The 19,083-nt window shown below is 37.3% G+C and overlaps 2 protein-coding genes and 1 pseudogene across 2 annotated transcripts; 2 read left to right on the top strand and 1 right to left on the bottom strand.

Moving 5' to 3' along the window:
* Nucleotides 1-243: 243 nt before the first annotated feature.
* Nucleotides 244-1,837, top strand: LOC119986100 (annotated as a pseudogene).
* Nucleotides 1,838-3,423: 1,586 nt separating this feature from the next.
* LOC119985339 (cytochrome P450 71D9-like) lies at nucleotides 3,424-5,449 on the top strand. Its single transcript, XM_038829613.1, has 2 exons — nucleotides 3,424-4,424; nucleotides 4,502-5,449. The coding sequence occupies exons 1-2, from the start codon at nucleotides 3,522-3,524 to the stop codon at nucleotides 5,123-5,125; spliced, it is 1,527 nt and encodes a 508-aa protein (XP_038685541.1). The 5' UTR covers nucleotides 3,424-3,521; the 3' UTR covers nucleotides 5,126-5,449.
* Nucleotides 5,450-7,074: 1,625 nt separating this feature from the next.
* LOC119985714 (serine acetyltransferase 1, chloroplastic-like) lies at nucleotides 7,075-19,052 on the bottom strand. The gene is made up of 2 exons (XM_038830062.1): nucleotides 18,184-19,052; nucleotides 7,075-7,707 (listed from the first exon to the last, which is right to left on the bottom strand). Exons 1-2 carry the CDS (start codon nucleotides 18,913-18,915, stop codon nucleotides 7,249-7,251), a joined length of 1,191 nt encoding a protein of 396 aa, XP_038685990.1. The 5' UTR covers nucleotides 18,916-19,052; the 3' UTR covers nucleotides 7,075-7,248.
* Nucleotides 19,053-19,083: the final 31 nt, after the last annotated feature.

The raw sequence follows: 19,083 nt of genomic DNA, 5'->3' as shown, positions 1-19,083 counted from the left end.
GATAGTAACTTAATTTGTCAACTACTAGGAGTAAGAATTGATCTAGCTGTTGCAGAAACTGGCATTACAATGAGAGAGGAGTTTGATAACTCGGGTAATTCGATGATTTTGAAGCATCAGAATCGGCATCTATGACAACTGATAGTAACTTAATTTGTCTCCTAAGCATTATATGATCAAATGCAATACAAAGTTGCAGAAGAATAGGCAATAACCTTATCAAAATTCCTAGTCGTAGAGCTCCAGATCCTATCCTTCCCAATCCTTCTGTGCCCCCTCTCCTTTATGTTTATGGTACTCAAACTAGGAAAACTATCCAAAACAAACAAATCAACGTCAAATCTGCCTCCAGGGCAATGGAAATTACTTCTCATAGGAAACCTGCACCAGTTAGTTAGCTCTCCACCCCACCGTGCACTAAGAGAGTTGGCAAGAAAGCATGGACCATTGATGTACCTGCAACTTGGAGAAGCTCCTCTACTGATTGTCCCTTCTGCAGAATATGCAAGAGAGGTCATGAAGACTCAGGACATTCTGTTTGCTTCAAGGCCTCAGCCACTCGCTTCAGAAAACATATCTACTTTTTTGCAGGAATCATCAATGCATCTTACGGGAAATATTGGAGGCAAGTACGAAAAATTTGCATTCTCGAACTTCTGAGCACGAAACGTGTCCAATCATTTCGATCTATTAGAGAAGAGGAGATGTCAAATTTCATCAGATGGATTTTCTCAAAAGCAGGATCACCTGTTAATCTGACAGAGAAATTGTGTTCATCAACCTACACGTTAGTTTCAAAGGTGGCCTTCAGTAAGGAGTGCAAAGACCAGGAAGATTTCATATCACTGATCAAGGAAGCTACAAAGCTATCAGCAGTATTCAGTATCGAAGAAGTGTTTCCCTCAATGAAAGTGCTTCATCGGATGAGTGGGGTAAGGTCTAAAATTCAGAAGTTGAACGAACAACTGCTCAGGATTGTTGGAAACATTATCAACGAACACTTAAAGGACAAAACAGTATCGAAAACCAGAAAGTGTCACAAAGATGAAGATCTGGTAGATATTCTTTTGAAATTTCAAGAGCAGGGTGACTGTCAATTCCAGTTAACCATCGAAAATATCAAATTGATAATTGTGGTATGCATGTCAATTATGATGTTGATGAATTGCGGTATGCATTTCTACACTTAACCCAGATTTCAAATATTTTTCAGGACATTTTCGGCGCTGGAAGTGAAACATCAGCTACTACCCTTGATTGGGCTATGGTAGAAATGATCAGAAATCCAAGAGTACTCGTAAAAGCACAAGCTGAGGTGAGACAGGTCTTTGATAGTAGAGGAAAAGCTGACGAATCAGGCATTCCTGAGCTAAAATATTTAAAGTTAGTTATCAAAGAGACCCTAAGGTTACATCCTCCAGCTCCTTTGCTAATTCCACGAGAAAATTCAGAAAGATGTGAGATCAATGGATATGGGATACCTGCCAAAACTCGAGTACTAGTTAATGCATGGGTGATCGGAAGAGATCCCAAGCATTGGAATGAGGCCGAAACTTTTTACCCAGAAAGATTCATAGATAGTCCTATTGACTACAAGGGGACTGACTTCGAATACATCCCATTTGGTGCCGGAAGGAGGATATGTCCAGGTATGATGTTTGGTCTGATCAACGTTGAGTTCCCACTTTCGCAGTTGTTGTATTACTTCGACTGGAAAGTTCCCAAGGGAGTGAATCCTGAAGATCTCAACATGACCGAGGCTTTTGGTACAACAGCTAGAAGAAGAGATGATTTGTACTTAATCCCCACACCTTATCACCCTTCAAATATTCCATAAGCCTTGAAAGGCATAGAATCAGTTTCTTCTTGTAAGAATAATACATTTATCTACACATTCTTATCACTTATGAAGTTATTATTATGATTAGTTTGCAGTGTTCGTATATGCAGTCTAATGATTACTAGAGAAGATGCTCTCGGCTGACACATATGTTCAATATGGCTTTTGCATATCCAAACTAACACATATTAACAACAATTCAGAAACAAAACAGCATAGAAACAAAACTTCCTGAGGACAACAGCAGAAGTTGGATCTTAGATATAGCAGAAGATGCTCTCGGCTGCTTATTATATGATAATACAAGTAAGAAACTAAAGTTTCCATGTTCAACGCAAAGAAATGTTCCAAAAAAAAAAAACTAAAATAATTTTGGCGCTCTGGAAGAGAGGTACAAAAGTAAGTAGAGTGCTGTTGTATATCTTGGTGAAAATACAACAAATCATAAACCATAGAAAAGTATTAACCAAATGGACATAATGGAAATAAACCACATTGTTCATTCAGCAACTAGAGATCAAATTATCTAAAAAGAGAGAGTGAATACAAAAATATAAGGTGTTGTTCTAGAACAAAGGCCTATGTTGCATATGACATGTTCAGTAAAAGATCACATTCAAGAAAGTCAATTGAATATTTGAATGTGATTTAATATGTTCTTACGCAGATTTGAAGATGATATACGACTAATCATTGTAAAATCATGCCTTCTATAAAATCCAAATAAGCAAGCACTGTTAATGTCTGCTCGGAGTAAGTATTGATCTAGCTGTTGCAGAAACTGGCATTACAATCAAAGAGGAGTTTGACAAATTGGGTAATTCGATGATTTTGAAGCATCCGAATCGGCATCTATGTCAATTGACAGTGACTTAATTTGTCAACAGCGAGGAGTAAGAATTGATCTAGCTGTTGCAAAAACTGGCATTACAATGAAAGAGGACTTTGACAACGTCAACTGATAGTGACTTAATTGGTGTGCTTATGCAGCTTTGAAGATGGTAAATTCTAATTTTTAATGAAACCACCCATCTAAAGTAGGCATGACATCGCACCAACTATGAGATGAATACAAGATAACAGAACCCAATATACGTTTCCATGGCAGCAGAATAATTTATGAGTGGATGAAATGCGAAGTCGCAGATGAATAAGTAATTACCTTCATCAAATCTATGAATACAATCTGCTTTCTTCAAATCTTTGTATACAATATTCAGCAATCTTTGATGAAATACTGACAGATAAAACAAACATAAAACATTAATTAAATCCAAATTGGCAATCCCCAAATGGGTTTGGGTCTTGATTGATAAATAATAATAAAAAAGCGATGTTTTGCGTGTAGAAGAAGTGTCTTCACTTACAGTAAACGTACATTAAGTTTGGGGCCAATTCATTTTTTCTTCTCCAACTGTGTCTATCATTACATATATTATGATACTATTGTTTTCAATATGACTAATCGATGTGTAATAATGCATTCTAATATGTATTATTTTCCAAAAGTCAGAGGGAACTCCAATCAATGAAGTTTAGCCCACAGAACACATAATTGCAGTTTTATAAATACTAGACAAGGGATCTCATTGAAAGTCTCCATGGCTCCTAAGCATTATATAACCAAATGAAATGCAAAGTTGCAGAAGAATAAGCAATAATTTTATCAAAATTCCTAGTAATGGAGCTCCAGATCCTATCCTTCCCAATCCTTCTGTGCCTCCTCTCCGTTACGTTTATGGTACTCAAACTAGGAAAACTATCCAAAATAAATGAATCAACGTCAAATCTGCCTCCAGGGCCATGGAAATTACCTCTCATAGGAAACCTGCACCAGTTAGTTAGCTCTCCACCCCACCGTGCACTTAGAGAGTTAGCAAGAAAGCATGGACCATTGATGTACCTTCGACTCGGAGAAATTCCTCTACTTATTGTCTCTTCTGCAGAATATGCAAGAGAGGTCATGAAGACTCGGGACATTCTGTTTGCTTCAAGGCCTCGGTCACTCGCTTCAGAAAACACATCTACTGAATTGACAGGAATCATTCATGCACCTTACGGGGAATATTGGAGGCAAGTAAGAAAAATTTGCATTCTCGAACTTCTGAGCACAAAACGCGTTCAGTCATTTCGATCAATTAGAGAAGAGGAGATGTCAAATTTCATCAGATGGATTTTCTCAAAAGCAGGATCACCTGTAAATCTGACAGAGAAATTCTATTCATCAACCTACACCTTAGTTTCAAAGGTGGCCTTCAGTAAGGAGTGCAAAGACCAGGAAGATTTCATATCACTGATCAAGGAAGCTACAAAGCTTTCAGCAGGATTCAGTATAGAAGAAGTGTTTCCTTCAATGAAAGTGCTTCGTCGGATTAGTGGGGTGAGGTCTAAAATTAAGAAGTTGCACGAACAACTTCTCAGGATTGTTGGGAACATTATTAATGAACACTTCATGGAAAAAGAGATATCAAAAACCAGAAAGTATGACAAAGATGAAGATCTGGTGGATATTCTTTTGAAATTTCATGAGCAGGGTGACCGTCAATTTCAGTTAACCATCGACAATATCAAATCAATAATTCTGGTATGCATGACAATTGTGATGTTGATGAATTCTGGTATGCATTTCTACACTTAACCCAAATTTCAAATATTTTTCAGGACATTTTCGGTGCTGGAAGTGAAACATCAGCTACTACCCTTGATTGGGCTATGGTAGAAATGATCAGAAATCCAAGAGTGCTACTAAAAGCACAAGCTGAGGTGAGACAGGTCTTTGATAGTAGAGGAAAAGCTGACGAATCAGGCATTCCTGAGCTAAAATATTTAAAGTCAGTTATCAAAGAGACCCTAAGGTTACATCCTCCAGCTCCTTTGCTAATTCCACGAGAAAATTCAGAAAGATGTGAGATCAATGGATATGGGATACCTGCCAAAACTCGAGTACTAGTGAATGCATGGGCGATCGGAAGAGATCCCAAGCATTGGAATGAGGCGGAAGTTTTTTATCCTGAAAGATTCATAGATAATCCTATTGACTACAAGGGGACTGACTTTGAATACATCCCATTTGGTGCCGGAAGGAGGATATGTCCAGGTATGATGTTTGGTCTGATGAATGTTGAGTTCCCACTCTCGCAGTTGTTATATTACTTTGACTGGAAACTTCCCAGTGGAGTGAATCATGAAGATCTCAACATGACTGAGGCTTTTGGTACAACAGTTCGAAGAAGAGATGATTTGTCCTTAATCCCCACACCTTATCACCCTTCAACTATTCCATAGGTCTTGAATGACGTAGACTCGGTTTCTTCTTGTAAGAATAATGCATTTATCTAAGCAGTCTTATGAAATTATTATTATGTTAGGTTGTGTAACGACCCTTCCTGTAACATGTTTACTAGTTTTTTATATGGTGCATGGTTTTAGTTGTATGTTGTACTAGTGTGTTTGACTTATTTTATGTTTGATCTTGGTCAAGTTTACTGTGTAACATTGACCAGGATTTAATATGTTTGTGTGGTTGTAATCAAGGGATCTGGAACCTTCTGTAAAGGCATAATAGCCTTGTATTCTCTGTAATGTTTTAACGCATGGTGTAATAGAGTGCTAAACACAAGCAGCTCTTCAATACTTCTTCTTAGAATCCTCCTAGTCCTGTTTATGTGTGTGTAAGAGAAGCCTTATTTTTGACAGTATATGCAGTCTAATGAAACAACATCTAGTAATGATATTTACAAATTTTGAAACCCCTGAAGAAAGATAAGGAGATTTTAAGAGCCAAGATAAAGTCAACAATTAATACAATCTTTCCAGATGGGATTATCCAAACAACCATTGTTTATCTCAGCAACAGGAAACAGTTTGTTACACAGCAGAAGATGTTCTTGGCTACATATATAACAAGAGAACAAAACAAAATCAGCTCATAACAGAGTAACTTTATACTTACGCATGGCAGAAGATGCTCTTGGCAACACATTATGCCAGCTCGAGTAAGAGGCTGATGTTCCGGCGCACATCTTTTTAAACAAAAATGGATATCAGTGTCCAGTTTTTGTATATAACAGAAGATATTCTGGCTGCATATCATCGCAAAAACACAAAGCATGTCTATACGACCTAGCAAATATGTTCAATATGGCTTTTGCATATCCGAACTGACACATATTAACAACAATTCAGAAACAAAAATTAATTTCCAGTTGAAAATAGCAGAGGTTGTTTCTTACATATAGCAGAAGATGCTCTCGGCTGCGTATTATATTATAATACAAGTATGAAACTAAAGTTTCCATGTACAACGCAAAGAAATGTTCCAAAAAAATTAAACTTCAATAATTGTGGCTCTTTGGAAGAAAGGTACAAAAGTAAGTAGAGTGTCGTTGTATATCTTGGCGAAAATGCAACAAATCACATAAACCATAGAAAAACAGTAACCAAATAAATGGCCACAATGGAAATAAACCACATTGTTCACTCAGCAACTAGAGATCAATAAAAGATGATAAAAGAAAAAAAAAAAAAAAAGCTTCTAAATCAGACATAAATCTAGAACTGGGTTCTCTTTAAAATATAATTTGACCATCAGGGATAGCTAAAGTTGAATATAATATCTTGTCATGCTTAAGGTTGATTATTCGGTATAATTTTCTGTTAACCAAATGAAATTGAATAAACTGAGAAAATAAACCATGCACAAAAACCAGATTGCACCATTTGATTCACTAAACTTCAATTGAGTTTTCGCACCCTGTTAAGTTGTAGTGAGGTTTTCCATGACTTGTGTTAATTTGGTCAACTTAAGCTTGTTGTATTTGACTTTCCTTGTATTAACTTATATGTATTTAAGTGGTGTTGGTAGGGCCACGTGTGCTTTATCCTAGAATGCTCTTTGTCTTTTGTTTTTTTCTTCTGTATTCAGTACGAAGTCAGTTGTTGTACTTGTATTTGATATTAAGAAAGTAACTTGGAAGGTTCTGTGTGGTCTTTGTGCGTTCTTTTTGATCCGTCAAAAGTCATCTTGTTGTTGGTAGTTGTCCTGTGTTTGATTGTGCACAAGTCAAGCTTGAGCTTGTCTTTTGCAGAGACTCTAGAGATCTACTGGTTGTGCTTTGCAGATGGATTTCTTGTGTGTTAAAGGTTGATTCAGCAGCAGTTTGGTGACCTTTCTTAGCTTACACACCCCAAAAGCAACCCATATTCAAAGTCTAACAAAGAATGAAACAGAAATATGAGCTCGTAACAGCAAAAGCTATCTCTTATAGTAGAAGATGCTCTTGGCTACATGTAATACCAATTTAGCTGAGAACTAATGTCTGCTAATAGGAGAACTTCGGTTCTCACTTACATCACAAACAAAAAGCTCCATAGATTACAAAAATTAATAAAAATTGACGTGGGTTTCTCTAGATAACGTAATCTGACCACTCCGAAATATGTGAAGTATGGTCCATGGTAAGACTAGGAATTTTATCCAATTTAACTGGGTTTTCTTTTCCTCCAATAAGCCTAGCAGGATTGCCAACAGCAGTAGTTCTTGGTGGAACCTCCTTCAGCACTATTGAACCAGCACCAATCTTGGCACCATCACCAATCTTAATGTTCCCCAAAATACAAGTGCCTGCACCAATCAAAACCCCATCCCCAATCTTTGGATGTCTATCTCCGGACATCTTACCAGTACCTCCTAAAGTCACATTATGCAGAATTGAAACATTATCTCCAATCACAGCAGTCTCTCCAATCACAAGTCCTGTTGCATGGTCGAGCAGTATCCCCCGTCCGATCTTCGCCCCCGGATGGATATCAACAGAGAAAGCTTCAGATACCCTGTTTTGTATCAAAAGTGCCAAAATTTGCCTTCCTTGTTGATAAGTGCCAAAAATATACACTTTTAATAATGAATTATTAAGGCATTTGTTACATAATTAGGGCTTAAAGTGATTATTACACCACTAAAATGCAAATATCATTTTCACTCACTTTGTATTTATTTTTATATTTTCAGGCCCAATTCATACCAACCAATGTTCAACATTTGCTAGCTCATTTCATGAAGAGCCCATATGCTTTTGTCCACTACCATCTTGATCAAATTATTGATTATCATTTGAAAGCCCACCACATGATTTGTCAAAATCATTTGACATCATTCCATGTATCACCATCATTATAGTACAAATTGGACATTCAATGATGGAGACTCCACTTAAATGCAATGATGGAGACTCCACTTAAATGCAATGATGGAGATTCCACTTCAATGCAATGATGTGACACCACTTAAATGCAATGATGGTGACTCCACTTATTTTGTCATGGTTGGTCATTCAATGGATGGATAGCTCCTAATTTCCTATAAATAGAGAGCTAGGGGAAGAAAAGAGAACAACATTGAAGGAGGAGAGAAAGAGGCAAGAGAAGAAGAAGAATTAGAGAGTGAGTTCTTGAGTTTTATTTTCTCTTTTACAACAATTCTCTCACATATTCTTTCTAGAATTTTGTGAGATTAATTGTTGGTTGTGTAAACCTAGTATGAGGAACTAATCTTCTTACTAGGGTGATGATGGATCCACTCTATTGTGTCTAAATAAATTTGGTTTGATTAATTATTAGTTTATTTATGTTATGTCAAGTGTTAATTAGCTATTCTTTATTGATAATCAAATCTTGATGCTTAGCTACCATCTAGGTTTGATTACCATGATGCAAATTGAGGCAAATGCCCATGTCCAATTTGAGACAAGCTTCTTGCAATTAATACCGAAGTTACCTAGACATAAATGTCATATGCTAGGATCTTTGTGATCACTACATAAGTTACCATAAATCCTAATGCATTCTTGATTGTCTTAGCCAATCCAAATGCCCATGGTTGGTTGCAATTAAGAATAGGCGTGGTAAGTCAGATGCCCATGACTATTACATAAATTAGTGGACTTGATCTTTGACATGCATGAATGAAATGATAATTGTCGGCTAAATAATTTAAATACAATAGAGTTGGTGAAATTGGATCCCTAGTTTTGTTTATTTGTGTTAATCCTTATTTATTTTGTTTCCATTGATAATTACAAAGAGTTGGAATTGCAGATATTTTATATTCAGTCCCTGTGGGTACGACACTCGTATTTGCCACTTCTATACTACAATTGATTCGTGCACTTGCGAGTATAATTTGGGTTTGGAATCGCTATACTTTTAGCGGGTCATAAACCCCACATCAAGTTTTTGGCGCCGTTGCCGGGGACTGATTTAATATATTGTTATCTAACTCTTGTATATATGTATATATTAATATTAGTATATTACACCTCCTTAATGGAAGGTTTTTCAGTTTTATATTTGTGGATGGCTTAACCGCCCCATCTAACTATATATTATTGGCTGGTTCTACTGCTACCGCCCATATCTGTTTATAATAACTGTCACTAACACTTACTAACTTATTAACATTTAAATTTCTGCCACTAACAGTAACATTTATTTATTTATTTATTTATACAGTATTATTTATATTTGTGGTTGGCTTTACACTGCCCCACCTGTATATATATATAGATATGCTTATATGGTCGGTTGAGCCGCCTAAGATAACCTTTTAGTTCTGTTAGTATTTATGGTTGGCCTCTATGCCCCATTTTATTTATTTATTTATTTTTATTTTTTTTATATATTAATTTTTTTATTTTGTGTATATCCACTCTTTTAATTTTGTTAAAAAAAAATAAAAAAATAAAAAAAAATAAAATAAAAAAAGGGGTTATTATCACTGACATTTTCTTTTATGCAAGGACGTCGATCTCAAAATCCAAATCTTCTTAAATTCAATCCAGAGATTGAACGAACTCTTGCACAACTGAGAAGAGAAGTAAGAGGAAATATGGCAGAAGGGAATCCTGAGAATGCTCTTGCTAGAATTGCAAATCCACCAGTCGATGCACCTGCTCGGAGGCCAATGAAGAATTCATTCATACCTCAAAATATGGAGCAGCCATCCAGCATAGCATTTCAACCCAATGTCCAAGGCAATGCCACATTCTCTCCAGTTCTACTCAATGCAGTCCCACATTTCCGAGGCACAACATTTGATGACCCTTACCTACATATCAGAGAATTCTTTGAACTCTGTAAGACACAATCTGTTCAGGGCTTGACGTCAGAAGAAGTACGACTCATGTTGTTTCCATTTTCTCTCAAAGACAATGCAAAACTGTGGTTCAACTCTTTGACCCCAGGATCGATCACTACATGGGAACAAATGGCAACAAAATTCTTGAAGAAATTTTTTCCAGCCCAGAAGACGAAGCAATTAAGAAGGGAAATTCAAACATGGCAGCAAAAAGATGGGGACTTATTTTATGAAGCTTGGGATAACTTTAAACAGCTACTGCTAAAATGTCCACATCACAACTTGTCACAAGATGATCAAGTTCAAGCTTTTTATGAAGGACTCGACGCAACAAACACAAGCATCGTAGACTCAGCTTGTGGAGGCATATTAATGGAGAAAAGCAGCGAAGAGGCTTTTGACTTATTTGAAACTTTAAGTGAAAATTCTCAACAATTTTCATCTAGAGTAAAGCAAGGGGTAAAACTTCCAAAAGGTGTATATGAAGTCCACACCAGAGTAGAAAACCAACCTCAGTTGCAAGCCATGGAGAAGAAGATTGACATGTTAATGAAAGCAATTTCATCTTCCCAACAAGCAACCCAAGTTGAGATGTGTGCCATTTGTTCTCAATCTAACCACACCACGGAAACATGTCCTATGTCTTCGAACTCTGAACAAGAACATACCAATTATGTGGGACAAGGTGGCTTCCATCCCAACAACAATCCATTTTCAAATACATACAATCCAGGATGGAGAAATCACCCAAATTTCAGTTGGGGAGGACAAGGCCAGCATAAGCAATACAATCAGAAGATGACACAACAAGTCCCTCTTGAACCAAAGAAGCTTTCTTTGGAGGAGCAAATGGCTCTTCTAGCTCTCAACACCAACAATTTTATTCAGAAAACGACGGAGCAAAACAACAGGTACGACCAACAATTCAGCAACATACATGGATCTATTCAGAAACTTGAAGTTCAAGTTGGTCAAATTGCTGAGCGACTAAGTGAAAGGGAGCTGGGCAGATTGCCGAGTCAACCAGAAGTAAATCCAAAAGGCAAGGAACAAATCAATGCTATTACCACCAGACGCGGAACAACTGTGGGATTTTTAGAGAATGATGGTGAAAAGGCCAAAAAGCCTAATGATGAAATTCAGCCCAAGCCAACTGACTTATCAAAGCATCAGATGAATGAGTCTCATGTGCCTTTCCCTAGCCGGTTGGTGAATGAGAAGAAGACTGACCAGATGCGGCGAATGATGGATATATTCAGAAAAGTTGAGATCAACATTCCGCTTCTTGACGCTATTCAACAAATTCCTCCCTATGCAAAATTTCTCAAAGATGTCTGCACCAGAAAGAAGAAACTGGCACCATATGAGAAGATTATGTTGTCTGAACAATGCAGTGCCGTTCTAAACAAGAAGCTACCACCAAAGCTAAAGGATCCAGGGAGTTTCACTATCCCTTGTACTGTTGGGCAAGTCTCTTTCGAGAAAGCTTTTCTAGACTTGGGTGCTAGCATCAATCTGATGCCATATTCAGTTTTTGTGCAACTCGGTCTCGAAAAGGAATTACAACCAACTTCAATTACTTTGCAATTGGCAGATCGATCAATAAAATTTCCACGCGGTATCATAGAAGATGTTCTTGTCAAAGTTGATACATTTCTGCTTCCAGCAGATTTTATTATCCTTGATATGGAGGAAGACAGAAACATACCAATTATTCTGGGGAGGCCTTTCTTGGCCACTGCAGGAACTATTGTGGATGTACAAAAGGGTTGTTTGTCCATGACTGTACAAGGACAAACGGTGGAATTTAATCTATTTGAAGCTACTAGACACCCTTCTGATACAGGGGAGTGTTTTAGCATTGAAGCTTTTGATGGCTCAATTTATGATTCATTTTTGGAGCATCAATCTATTGACCATTTGGCAACTTGTCTTGCGTTTCCTGAACTGCAATTTGAAGACGATGGTGAAGTTGCAGAATTTTGTGCATATTTGCAGGCACAACAACCAGTGAATCATAGGTGGATTCGTACATTTGAAGCTCTCGGTCCTTTACTTCCGAAAGTGGTTCGTTCTATTGAATCTCCACCAAAGCTAGAGTTGAAGCAACTTCCAGATCATTTGAAATATGCTTATCTTGGTGCTAAAGAGGCATTACCTGTCATTGTCGCTGCTAACCTTACTGATTCAGAGGAAGAAAGTCTCTTGAGGGTGCTACGACAATACAAAAGTGTCATTGGATGGTCCATTGCTGACATCAAAGGCATAAGTCCCACTATGTGTATGCACCGAATTTTACTGGAAGAAGATTCAAAATCCTCGCGTGAAGCACAAAGACGCCTCAATCCATCAATGAAGGAGGTAGTTCGATCTGAAATATTGAAGTTGTTGGATGTAGGAGTCATCTATCCTATTTCTGATAGCCAATGGGTCAGTCCTGTTCAAGTGGTTCCCAAGAAATCTGGAATCACGGTAATTACTAATGAGAACAATGAGCTCATCCCAACAAGAAAGCAGACAGGGTGGCGTGTTTGTATTGATTATCGAAAGCTGAATTCTGCCACAAGAAAGGATCACTTTCCTTTACCATTTCTTGATCAGGTGCTAGAAAGACTGGCGGGCCATTCCCATTATTGTTTTCTTGATGGCTACTCTGGCTATAATCAAATTGTGATCGCACCAGAGGATCAAGAGAAAACAACTTTCACATGTCCTTTTGGGACATTTGCATATAGAAGAATGTCATTTGGGCTTTGCAATGCACCAGCTACTTTTCAACGGTGCATGACAAGTATATTCTCTGACATGGTGGGCCACATCATTGAAGTCTTTATGGATGATTTCTCTGTGTTCGGATCATCTTTTGATACCTGCCTGTGCAATCTTGCCTTGGTTCTGGAGAGATGCCAGAAGACTAATCTGGTGCTTAATTGGGAGAAATGTCATTTTATGGTTCAAGAAGGCATTGTTCTTGGTCATCTTATTTCCGAGAAGGGGATTGCCGTTGACAAAGCAAAAATTGAAGTTATTTCTAGATTGCCACCTCCCATTTCTGTAAAAGGTGTGCGATCTTTTCTCGGACATGCGGGGTTCTATCGCCGGTTCATCAAAGATTTTTCGAAGATTTCCAGGCCATTGTGCAATTTGCTTTCCAAGGATGCCACTTTTCATTTTAATGATGAGTGTTTGCAAGCATTCAGCAAATTGAAGCAATTACTTACATCTGCACCTATCATGATGGCACCAGATTGGAGTTTACCATTTGAGCTCATGTGTGATGCCAGTGACTATGCAATTGGAGCCGTGTTAGGGCAAAGAGTTGACAAGCTACCACATGTCATTTACTATGCAAGTCGTACTCTCAATGACGCCCAACTTAATTACTCAACAACGGAAAAAGAACTGTTGGCTGTAGTTTTTGCATTGGAGAAATTTCGATCATACCTGATTGGATCAAAGGTGATTGTCTATAGTGATCATGCGGCTCTCAAATATTTGTTGTCTAAGAAAGATTCAAAACCGAGATTGATTCGCTGGGTGTTATTACTCCAAGAATTTGATTTAGAGATAAGAGATAAAAAAGGAGCAGAAAATGTTGTAGCAGATCATCTTTCTCGTATTGTTCAAGCAAACGATGGTGAGAAGACGGAGCTTCCATTGAATGAAACGTTTCCTGATGAACAGCTTTTCTCTGTACAAATTGAGATGCCTTGGTATGCTGATATTGCCAATTACCTTGCAAAAGGTGTTATTCCCAAAAATTGGACTCACCAACAACGGAAGAAATTTTTCTCCACAGCCAAGCATTATTTCTGGGATGAGCCTTACTTATACAAACATTGTGCTGATCAAATCATTCGGAGATGTGTGCCACAGGAAGAACAACAGAGTATTTTACAATTCTGCCATACATTCGCTTGTGGTGGTCATTTTGGTACTCAGAGAACTTCTGCAAAGATTTTACAATCAGGGTTCTATTGGCCAACTCTTCACAAGGATGCCCACATTTTCTGCTCTACCTGTGAAAATTGTCAGAAACTTGGCAACATTTCTCGCAGGAATGAAATGCCACTCAACAATATTTTGGTGGTTGAAATCTTTGATGTTTGGGGAATAGATTTCATGGGACCATTTCCCAAGTCTCATGGGAATGAATATATACTGGTGGCAGTAGACTACGTGTCCAAATGGGTTGAAGCTATTGCAAGCCCAACCAATAGAAGTGAGGTGGTAATTCGGTTACTTCAGGGTGTAATATTTCCAAGATATGGCACTCCACGTGCTATAATCAGTGATGAAGGGAAGCATTTTCTGAACAAGAGTGTGTCTACACTACTTGCCAGGTACAATATCACACATAAGATTGCCACTGCTTATCATCCTCAAACTAGTGGACAAGCTGAGATTTCTAACCGAGAAATTAAACGCATTTTGGAGAAGACTGTGAATATCAAAAGAACTGACTGGAGTATAAAATTGAATGATGCTCTTTGGGCATATCGCACTGCATATAAAACTCCAATTGGCATGTCTCCATATCGTTTGATTTTTGGCAAGGCTTGTCATCTTCCTGTGGAGCTCGAGCATAAAGCATTCTGGGCAATAAAAAGGTTGAATTTTGATTATGATGCAGCTGGTGAGAAGAGGAAACTGCAGCTCAATGAACTTGATGAGCTACGTGACGAGGCATACGAAAATGCGAGGATTTACAAGGAAAAGACAAAAAGATACCATGATCAACACATTGCAATGAAAGAATTTTCTCCTGGTCAAAAGGTACTTTTGTTTAACTCTCGTCTCAAACTTTTTCCAGGGAAGTTACGTTCAAGATGGTATGGTCCATTTCAAGTTGTTCGAGTATATTCCCATGGAGCTGTTGACATTAAAAATTTGGAGACGGGAAACGAGTTCAAGGTTAATGGCCAGCGCCTCAAACCTTATTTGGAAGCTAATCTTGACAGAACTGTCTCCAGCATTACTCTCCAAGATACAGGTAATTGAGTGTTGGGAACACTCTGTCTTGCCCAGACAATAAATACAGCGCTTATGGGAGGCAACCCATACTTCTTTTTCATCTATTTATTTTTATGTAATATTATTTAAAAAAAAAAAAAAAAAAAACAGAAGTCTTCCTCTAGCGTGAAAATGAGCAGCGATAGCCCGGCTAGAGATGGGGCTACATACACTAGAGGATGGACAACACAGGCTGGAGCACATGTTGGCTGCACTCATGGATATGATACGAAAGTAAAAACATGGCAATCCAACGGCCAGAAATTTTTTGTGTCAGGTTGTATTTCTCTGAACCATAGCTTTCCATATGTATTTTTCATTTTTTATTATTATTATTTTTTATTATTTTTTTTTCTTCTTTTCCCATTGAGGACAATGCAAGATTTTAAGTGGGGGAGGAACTGGTTTGAAAAAAAAAAAAAAAAAAATTTAGCTAGAGGAGGCAAGTGATGTGCTACCTTAGGTTCAAGCTTGAAACACTTGTAGTTGATCTCTTGGAGGGATGCCAACTCAACCAGCTAAGTAATTAGTAGTTTGTCCAGGAAACAACCACCGATAAGGTATTTGGGAGTCCTAAGCATGGACTGGACGAAATGTCCATAATTGTAAAGCCCCAAAGTGGAGATACAAAGGACTGTTGACCTTGGCTTGGGTTCCATTGAGCCGACCAGAAACTCTTAGAGGATGACAACTTATTGTAAGGCCTTGTTAGCCTTTTGCCCTTGCTACGGGGTACATATCTTTAGTTAGGTTGATAGTAACCTAGCATCCAGTCTCAAGGATCCTGGTGTTGAGACAAATTCCGTTTGTTTGCGGTGCTTTGGGAATATTGAGTCTTAGAACCGTTTGTTTGTTAAATATCTATTCTATTTAATGATTGCTAAAAAAAATAATAAAATAAAAATTTTTGATTTGGAAGTCATATTTGTATCATATTTCTGAATTGGTCTGATTATTTCTGAAGTGTGGATAACAATTTGAGTTGAAAACCCATAATCACTTGTCGATTTTTCTGACTTTAGTTTTGTCTCACCTATTTTATTTAATAATTGGATCAATTGCACAGAATTACATATTTGTGGGGTATGATATTTAAGATTAATTATGAACATTGTGATTTTCTTGAGTTGATTTGGAATTCTTTGAATATTAATATCTTGGGATACATGTATATATTCATATTTAAAAAAAAAAAAAAAAAAGAAAAAAAGAAAGAAAAAAAACAATTATAAATAAATGGGAGTGTTTATAAGTTTTTCTGCTGAGTAACCGGGCCTCTTGCCTCAGTAAGCAGTGAGTGTTCGCGTAAAAAGGTAGAAAAATCAAGACATCAACCCATGTGACAAGCGAAGTTTTGAAGCCTTTTTGACTCGAGTTATTAAACCCGTTGGGGTGTCTTTACACCTAATGCCCTGAGCCAACTGGATTGGGAGTCATTGGTTGAACGCTTGTTACAAGGGTCATTTAGAAAGCTTAATGAGACTGAGCATTGCACAAGTCACATAAAAATATTATATATAAAAATAAAAAAAATCAATAAATAAAATCCCTTGATATTAATTATTCATTGAGTCTGATGATTCTTGTGATATTGCAGTATTTGTGTTAATATTAAATTAAAGCCACATATTTATGTTTAATTCGCTACGCACTACACATCACGCTAAGATTGAATGGGTGATATGAGATTTAGTCAGAATTATTTGTTTAAGTGATAGTGGTTGGTGGATTCTTAAATATATTCATACTAAAGAAATAATTAGATTCTTCATATATGTGATATGAATTTTCCGAACGCTTGAATTGCTAGGGGCTAGCAATAAGCTGGTTGGGGGTTGTGATAAGTGCCAAAAATATACACTTTTAATAATGAATTATTAAGGCATTTGTTACATAATTAGGGCTTAAAGTGATTATTACACCACTAAAATGCAAATATCATTTTCACTCACTTTGTATTTATTTTTATATTTTCAGGCCCAATTCATACCAACCAATGTTCAACATTTGCTAGCTCATTTCATGAAGAGCCCATATGCTTTTGTCCACTACCATCTTGATCAAATTATTGATTATCATTTGAAAGCCCACCACATGATTTGTCAAAATCATTTGACATCATTCCATGTATCACCATCATTATAGTACAAATTGGACATTCAATGATGGAGACTCCACTTAAATGCAATGATGGAGACTCCACTTAAATGCAATGATGGAGATTCCACTTCAATGCAATGATGTGACACCACTTAAATGCAATGATGGTGACTCCACTTATTTTGTCATGGTTGGTCATTCAATGGATGGATAGCTCCTAATTTCCTATAAATAGAGAGCTAGGGGAAGAAAAGAGAACAACATTGAAGGAGGAGAGAAAGAGGCAAGAGAAGAAGAAGAATTAGAGAGTGAGTTCTTGAGTTTTATTTTCTCTTTTACAACAATTCTCTCACATATTCTTTCTAGAATTTTGTGAGATTAATTGTTGGTTGTGTAAACCTAGTATGAGGAACTAATCTTCTTACTAGGGTGATGATGGATCCACTCTATTGTGTCTAAATAAATTTGGTTTGATTAATTATTAGTTTATTTATGTTATGTCAAGTGTTAATTAGCTATTCTTTATTGATAATCAAATCTTGATGCTTAGCTACCATCTAGGTTTGATTACCATGATGCAAATTGAGGCAAATGCCCATGTCCAATTTGAGACAAGCTTCTTGCAATTAATACCGAAGTTACCTAGACATAAATGTCATATGCTAGGATCTTTGTGATCACTACATAAGTTACCATAAATCCTAATGCATTCTTGATTGTCTTAGCCAATCCAAATGCCCATGGTTGGTTGCAATTAAGAATAGGCGTGGTAAGTCAGATGCTCATGACTATTACATAAATTAGTGGACTTGATCTTTGACATGCATGAATGAAATGATAATTGTCGGCTAAATAATTTAAATACAATAGAGTTGGTGAAATTGGATCCCTAGTTTTGTTTATTTGTGTTAATCCTTATTTATTTTGTTTCCATTGATAATTACAAAGAGTTGGAATTGCAGATATTTTATATTCAGTCCCTGTGGGTACGACACTCGTATTTGCCACTTCTATACTACAATTGATTCGTGCACTTGCGAGTATAATTTGGGTTTGGAATCGCTATACTTTTAGCGGGTCATAAACCCCACATCACTTGTGTCCATAACTTATGGGCTACTCTATGTGCTTGACACGCCAGAAACCCTTTAAAGTTCAAGAAACAATGAACATAGCTTATGCAAGCGGGGTCTCTCTCTTTCACTGCCTTCAAATCATCCTTAATTGCTTTAATAATATCTGCATTTTCTACGAGAACTCCTAAGAAAATATCAAACAAAGTAGTACTAGGAAGGCCAGGATTGCTTAGCTTTATCGATAGATGATTCGCCAAAGCCCCTTCAAGTGATTGATGAGACAAAATGGAACTATTGTAATAGCTCGACAAAATGGGTTCTTTCTCAAGATCTAACCTTGCTTCTCCCTGTATCTTGACCCATATATTTTCCTCACCATCCTCAAAATCTTCAACTCCGGCTGTGTGTATGTTCTCTGTCTGTTTCTTCTTAATGGGTTTGCAAGAAACATGATCAGGGAAACTGGGTTGTCTGCAATACTTCATGTAATTGTAGCAGGAATCTTCTTGTGATCTGTTTGGATCGCGAGAAAGTTGAGAAACGTCTGTCCTTGAAGTGACAATGCAAGTGGCCATTGAATTGGAGGGAAGAGAGAAAATCAGTGAAGAAGAAGCGTGTGAAGATGAGAGAAGTTCGGGGAAAAAGAGAGGAGGAGAGCGCTTATAAAGAGGGTAAGAGAGGACCAAAATCGTCATGCACATAAATTTTTTGTTGTATTTGGGGATCGAAGAAGAGAAAGGATAATTGTACATGATTTTTTAACAGTGGCCGGCGGCTGTGACGTTTGAGATACCGTGTCGCTCCCAAGAGTTCATGAACTGCAGAAACCCAGAAGCTTCAATTTCAGTTTTTGACCGTCAATCATTGGTCACAGCCCCCTTCCACGACACACCAAGAACAACTAATGAAAATTTCTGATT

The sequence above is a fragment of the Tripterygium wilfordii genome, chromosome 19, assembly GCF_013401445.1.
Source record: "Tripterygium wilfordii isolate XIE 37 chromosome 19, ASM1340144v1, whole genome shotgun sequence".
NCBI lineage: Eukaryota > Viridiplantae > Streptophyta > Magnoliopsida > Celastrales > Celastraceae > Tripterygium > Tripterygium wilfordii.
Note: the sequence above shows the minus strand (reverse complement) of the source record. Positions and strands in the feature narration are given on the sequence as shown.